This window comes from Cucurbita moschata, unplaced genomic scaffold (assembly GCF_002738365.1).
Source record: "Cucurbita moschata cultivar Rifu unplaced genomic scaffold, Cmos_1.0 Cmo_Scf00040, whole genome shotgun sequence".
Taxonomy (NCBI): domain Eukaryota; kingdom Viridiplantae; phylum Streptophyta; class Magnoliopsida; order Cucurbitales; family Cucurbitaceae; genus Cucurbita; species Cucurbita moschata.
In genome coordinates, this window is record NW_019268556.1 from 2,005,209 (window position 1) to 2,012,835 (window position 7,627).

Below are 7,627 nucleotides of genomic sequence, written 5' to 3' on the forward strand. Positions count from 1 at the left end.
TCGTCGGGTGGGAGCATTGTTCAAAACCCAACCACTGCACCAATTAGAAGTGGCACACAAGCGTGAGGGTAGCATTGTTGTGCATAGATTGTTGCCTATGTCAAATTTAATCACAAAAAAATTCATTATTTCTATATTTTTTTTCTTAAATGGGATGATTTTTCTCCATTTTTTCATATTTCATTTTTTATTTTAAAGAATAATTTATGAAACATTTCACTGTTTACTAAGTGAGACTATATCCAATAAATTTATCGATGCATTAATACTCTCTCGAATACATAATTAAATTTATTTGCAAAATCCTCTAAAATCATATAATTCTTAAATTAATAATATTTCTTCTATCTCGATAGTAAATAATAATGGGTGATTATGATTTTGAAAAAACAACGATTCCATATTCTAAACTTATTTCTTCTATCTCCACAAATTTTTCTACAATTTTGTGCCATCGTGGGTTACCTATGTCGTCCACAACCATCAACCCTGTCCACAACTTGACCCAATTCCTTCTCCATGTTTACAGACTTGACCCAGTTCCTTCTCCTTGTTATATAGCCACGGCAACTAATATATTTGTTATTGCTTTAAGTCTCCCCACCAAGCTCTTAAGATTTCAATTGTGATATGTGATATTCATGTTCTATCATGTGGACCTTTTCTTTTATGTGGCGTTTGGTGATGTGTTCTTGGTGATGTGTAATGCGTTAAGCCTGATCATACTAGTCTAGAGGTACATATATGAGCCCGCCTAGATCCTTGTATGCGTATGTGGAGCGTATGTGGGGAAGTACCAGAGATCCAACCCTACTTGAAATTGGAAATAGCCTAAGGTCATGTGATGGTTTTAAGATAGGTCCCAATTATGTTATGTGTATGATTGCATTACACCCAAACAGTGGGGAGACGTGGTACCCTATATTTGTTCAGGTAAAGTTAAAGCTTCAATGCATAGATGACAGTGACCAGAAAGGTCGTGAAAGACAAAATATGGCATGATAGGGTTGTAAAACGTATTGAATTTCATTTAATAGTTGATAAGTGTGTTTAATGCAAATTGTTTATAATTAAAAACTAAGTTACGTTTAAATTCTGAATTAAATAGGTAAGTCCATGGCTTCTAAGCCATTTTAAAAGTATTTAGTATGAATTTCCACATATGAGATTAAAGCAGGCATGTGGTGACACCACTAAGTTAGGCTAAGTAGATTAAGGGTGTTACAAATACTATTTTGAAACAGAATCTTCATAAGAAGTCGCCTCAGACACTCGTTTAGCAAATTTCACCTTCACTGTGACCCATGCATATGCCACAAGACTCGTTTAGCAAATTTCACCTTCACTGTGACCCATGCATATGCCACAAGGTTGTTCACTTAGGCCACAGGGCCTATGGGTGTAGAGTTTACACCATACAATTTTGAGGTATTCCAAATTTGGCAAGTCGTCAATGATTTAGACAAACGATCATAGGTCAATTTTGAGGTATTTCAAATTTGACAAGTTGTCAATGATTTAGACGAACGATCATAGGTGTCATAAAGCATCCATCTGGAGTTCGGTTGACATAAGGTTTGGTGAGAGATTTAATATTTCATATAGGCTTTCCAAAACCGAATACCCAAATTCTCTCTAACTCCAGCTTTAGAGTTCAATGCTCGGGGGCCTACCTTACCCTTTAAAAAGCATATTTTAGATACTCATGTCAACATTGTTGCCTTTGTCTTATCAATGCCTTAGCTTGGCTTTCTTGCACATCTCTTTGGTGTGTTGGGTGATGCACCATTCACCTCGATTACCTCAAAGAATTTTCTATCTTGGCCCTTGCATGGCTTGATGGGTGTCACCTAAGCGTTTGCCACTTTGCTTGTTGTTTACAGAAGGGTCACACTATCTGAAACCTCGCCTCTCCAGCTCCATTCAAGGCGTTTCTCTCCTTGATTTTTTATGAAACTTACAAATGGTGTTATAAAGAAGAGCTAAGGATTTGATGTAATACCTTCTCATTGGATTGTACCCCTAAATTATTCTCCTCTAAAGGCCGTCAAAATTGATTTACCTCGTCGGAGATCAACCTATAAAATTTTATTTGGTTGTCGTTTCTAGGGAGTTTCAGGACTGGATTTCTCCAGGGAAATTTTTTCCTTATTCTTTCAACCCATCTAGCTGAAGGCATTAGTTTGGAAGAATGCCTTTTAAGTGCGTGGCCTTAATTTAGAGAAATTGTCGTCTGTCGCCAACACGTTTTGCCATTTGATTTCTTCATCAAAATTACGACACCATTGACATCGCCAAAAGTTGCATCCACCTTTGCACAACATTGCCAAACAATCACTAAGAAAAGGGAGTGAAAGAGCTTGAAACCTTTGCCCATGGCCATTGTGGATTGTTTTGAAGTTGTAAGGTTACAAGCTCGTTTCAAATGATGAAGAGTAGCAATGGCTAAGGTGTGGATGCTTGAATTTTTTTAATAAAGAGAAGCCCTTTATATAGCTGGATGGAAAAACTATATTTAGAAAAGACCACAAAATTTAGAAAGGATGTTAAATTTTGGGGTTTGGGAGTATTCTGAGTATAGAATGTTTGACTATTTAATTTCTAATTTCTCCCTCCCTTACAGCTCAGGAAGGATAATTATATTTTTAAATAAAAACATACCGTTTCTAGCCTATTGTACTTTTGGTGGTAATAAAATGATATTTTATTTTATTTCATTAACTCAATAAACTCAATATTATTCTATAATAAGTAGTGATTTTGTTTGGATGGATTGTACTGGCTTAGATTATGTCACATTCATACAACCCATTTATAGCCTAAGGAGTAAGGTTGTAACCGCTGAGTGTCTTTTTGAGACCATGTTTCTGATGATGATCAATACTAATGTATTGTAATGCTGCTTCTTAATTATCACAATACAACAATGCTGGTACGGGCAGCAGAATTTTCAAGTCTTGAAGAATGTATTTCAACCAAGTTAACTCTAAACAAGTATTTTTCATAGCTCGATACTCGACTTCTACTGATGATCTAGATACATTGTTTGCTTTTTAGACTTCCAATAAATAACTGAATTTCTAAGGAATATGCAAAACCTAGAAATAGGTAGTTCGACATTCACACCAATTAGAATTGTAATATGCCTATAATCTTAAGTTGTTTCGGATGATAGTAGGAGTTTTGACAAGGAGTACCTTCGATGTATTTCAAAACTCGAAGAGCTGCCACCGAATGTGGTTTTCTTGGTTTATGCATAAATAATTTACTAGAGAATTGGTAATTTTTCCCATTTAATTTGTTTGGAACATGTGAATATCCTAACTGATCAGTTCTTGGTTCATGCATAAATGATTTACTCAAGGATTGGTAGTTTGTCCCATATGATTTGATTGGAACAAGTGAATATCTTGACTGATCAGAATTGTGAATGTAATAAGAATATGTCAAATAAACATCCAAAATTTTGAAGCTGAATTTGGTTGATACCGCCAAAAAGGAAATTTTGATATTTAGGAAGATCGATGTTCCCCTTTAGTCACTTGAGAGGCTTATGTGCATGGGCTACTCTAAGCCTAAGATCTTGATTCCTTTAAAGAAGTTTTAGAGGATAACCCGAACATGGATATCTCATCACTTTGGCCAGCAGAATTCTATTACCTTAATCTTGTTTACTGTCAAGTAGAAGCAGTTGGAAGGAAAAATAGGTCAACAGGTTCTTCCAACGAGGGGCATGTGCCAAAGAATGTTGTTAGTGATAATGGAGAGAGATCTTTTAACTTGAGAGCTTGCTCATCATCAAATCATTCCATCACTGAATTCCGTAATGATGTTGTGAAAGAAAATACGAACATCTCGAGCCTGTCACCTTTGAGCTTTGGTGAGAAATTTGAAGATGCTTATAACGTAGTCTTGATATTGGACAATCGAGAAGAAAAATGTTATTTCCCTTGGCGTTTTGGATGCCAGTGGTTATTGCATCATTTTGGAAGGAGGGAATTTGAAAGTAGATTGTAGAGCTTTGGTGGCAATTAAAGGAACTAGAAGAGGTAGCATATACTACCTCAATGGAACCACAATAATTGGGCATGCTGCTGTGGCAAGTTCAAAAGAACAAGACATATCGAAATTATGGCACATGAGACTTAGGCATGCTGGTGAGAAGGCGCTTCAGACATTGGTGAACCAAGGAGTCCTTAAGGGTGCCACAACTGGTAAAATTGATTTTTGTGAACCTTGTATATTTTGTAAACTAAAAAATGTGAAGTTTAGTACAACTATACACCAAACAAAGGGCATTTTGGATTATGTTCACGCTTATGTATGGGGCCCCACGAAGAATGTCTCATTGGGAGGGAAGAGGTAGTTTGTCACATTTATTGATGACTACTCGAGGAGAGTTTGAATGTATCCCATGAGACACAAAAATGAGGTTCTCCAAATCTTCTTGGAGTGGAAGAAAATGGTAGAGAATCAGACGGACAGGAAAACCAAAAAGTTGAGATCAGACAACGGTGGAGAATATACTTATGATCCATTCCTTAAAGTATGTCGAGATAAAGGGATTGTTCGACACTTCACTATTCCTAGTAAGCCACAACAAAATGGAGTTGCTGAGAGAATGAACCAGACATTAATAGAGAAGGTTCGATGCATATTGTCTCAAGCAGGATTGAGTAAGGCTTTTTGAGCTGAGGCTCTCAGTTATGCAGTTCACTTTGTGAATCGTTTACCTGATTCTGGAAATGGTGAGAAAACTCCGCTTAAGGTATGGTCAGGTACTCCTGTTAGTGATTATGATAAATTGCATGTGTTTGGGTGTCCTGCTTATTATCATGTGACAGACTTAAAGCTGGATCCTAGAGCAAAAAATGCCAAGTTTATGGGCTTTAGTAAAGGCGTGAAGGGCTATAGGTTATGGTGTCTAGAAACAAGTAAGATTGTTAATAGTCGAGATGTTACATTCGATGAGTCTGGAATGTTTTTGCAGAAGTCGAGATGTTACATTCGATGAGTCTGGAATGTTTTTGCAGAAAATTGAAAATAATGACACTCAAAGCTGGATCCTAGAGCAAAAAATGCCAAGTTTATGGGCTTTAGTAAAGGCGTGAAGGGCTATAGGTTATGGTGTCTAGAAACAAGTAAGATTGTTAATAGTCGAGATGTTACATTCGATGAGTCTGGAATGTTTTTGCAGAAGTCGAGATGTTACATTCGATGAGTCTGGAATGTTTTTGCAGAAAATTGAAAATAATGACGCTCAAAGCTGGATCCTAGAGCAAAAAATGCCAAGTTTATGGGCTTTAGTAAAGGCGTGAAGGGCTATAGGTTATGGTGTCTAGAAACAAGTAAGATTGTTAATAGTCGAGATGTTACATTCGATGAGTCTGGAATGTTTTTGCAGAAGTCGAGATGTTACATTCGATGAGTCTGGAATGTTTTTGCAGAAAATTGAAAATAATGACGCTCAAAGCTGGATCCTAGAGCAAAAAATGCCAAGTTTATGGGATTTAGTAAAGGCGTGAAGGGCTATAGGTTATGGTGTCTAGAAACAAGTAAGATTGTTAATAGTCGAGATGTTACATTCGATGAGTCTGGAATGTTTTTGCAGAAGTCGAGATGTTACATTCGATGAGTCTGGAATGTTTTTGCAGAAAATTGAAAATAATGACGAGCCGTTGAAGTAGGTGGAGAAGGTAGTATTCTCTCTTGATAAAGTTGCTCCTACTGAAGAACCTATTGATCATCTTAGAACAGGAGGGGAGGAGCAAAGCCTTGAAAGATGGAAATATTGAATTCACATATGAAAGTAATGGATTTATATGAAAGGAGTTTTCATCAACTATTGTTGCAATAATTATTTGGATATTATTCATTCTTCATCTATCATCCATTAAAAGAATTTAACAATATAATTTAACAATATATTTAACAATATAATTTAACATCCATTAAAAAAAAGTTCGTATAGAAGAGAGATATAATATATAGTTATTGAAGTATGTATGTATGAAGACTTGTATTTATTAATATAATAAACATGTGCAGATATATATATAGTTATTTATATCTCCTCCTTTATTACCACCACCCCCATGGCTCAATGGTCGATAGAACCCAAATGAATGGATATTCGAGACATCTCCATGAGATGAACGACATGCAGGCCTGTTCTCGATGGCATGCACGAGTGAGTGGTGATGGTTGACGACACCCCAAGACTTAGAATGGCATCAAGACATATGGGCCATATGGATCAAGATGAGATGCGACGTTGCATTGAAAGACTTTGGTCTCAAGCAGAGGCAAGGTCAAGCCAAATGACTTAGCCTAGTGTAGAGGCAAGGTCGAACCAAAAAACTTTCACAATTTTGTTCTCCGACAATATTGTTGTCGACCCAAGTTTGTTCCTATTGCAAAATCATAACCTATTATTATTCGCTCGTCAAAATTGAAAAAATATAATTAGAATCAATTTAATTAATTTATTAATAGTATGATGTTAGAAGATTTTGCAAACAAGACAATTTGTATTAATGCATCAATAAATTTATTGGTATGGTCTCACTTAGTAGATCATCAAAGTGTACCCTATTAAAAACAATGTGTCATTAAGTTTTAAAAATATCATTCTTTAGTTAAAGTCAAAAATTAAATATAAGCAAAAAAATAGAGAATTATCATTCCATTTAAGAAAAAATATAGAAATAATGAATTTGTCTACAAAATAATGATTTAGTTTGGCTGAGGTGTTCCTCTATGCATAGCAATGCTACTCTCACATTTGTGTGCTACTTCCAACTGGTGCAATAGTTGGGGTTTGAGCCATGCTTCCAACTGGTGCAACCTTCGGAGGTAGTGCAATTCTCCCAAACGGTGCTGCCTCCAACACAATTCTCCCAACCGATGCAGCATCAGGGGTTTGAGCAATGGTTCCAACCGATGCACCCTCCGGGGTTTGAGCAATGCTTCCGACCGATGCACCTTCTGGGGTTTGAGCAATGCTTCCGACCGATGCACCTTCTGGGGTTTGAGCAATGCTTCCGACCAATGCACCCTCCGGGGTTAGAGCCTCCGGAGTTTGAGCAATGCTTCCAAATGGTGTAGCCACCGGGACTTCTGTGCTACTTCCAATTGGTGCAACCGTTGGGGCTTGTGTGTCTTGTGATCCAAAGGCACGAAATGAAAATTGATGATCGAGATTTACAACACCGTTGACATCGCCAAAAGTGGCATCCACCTTTGCACAACATTGCCAAACAATCACTAAGAAAAGGGAGTGAAAGAGCTTGAAACCTTTGCCCATGGCCATTGTGGATTGTTTTGAAGTTGTAAGGTTACAAGCTCGTTTCAAATGATGAAGAGTAGCAATGGCTAAGGTGTGGATGCTTGAATTTTTTTGATAAAGAGAAGCCCTTTATATAGCTTGATGGGAAACCTATATTTAGAAAAGACCACAAAATTTAGAAAGGACGTTAAATTTTGTGGATTTGGGAGTATTCCGAGTATAGAATGTTTGACTATTTAATTTCTAATTTCTCCCTACCTTCGAGATGAGGAAGGATAATTATATTTTTAAATAAAAACATACCGTTTCTAGCCTATTGTACTTTTGATGGGTAATAAA

At 36.7% G+C, this 7,627-nt stretch overlaps 1 protein-coding gene across 1 annotated transcript; it reads right to left on the minus strand.

The window, feature by feature from the left end:
* Positions 1 to 6,701: 6,701 nt before the first annotated feature.
* On the minus strand, positions 6,702 to 7,343 carry LOC111432788. The gene is made up of 2 exons (XM_023069741.1): positions 7,057 to 7,343; positions 6,702 to 6,984 (listed from the first exon to the last, which is right to left on the minus strand). The coding sequence occupies exons 1-2, from the start codon at positions 7,310 to 7,312 to the stop codon at positions 6,779 to 6,781; spliced, it is 462 nt and encodes a 153-aa protein (XP_022925509.1). The 5' UTR covers positions 7,313 to 7,343; the 3' UTR covers positions 6,702 to 6,778.
* Between the last annotated feature and the right edge of the window lie 284 nt (positions 7,344 to 7,627).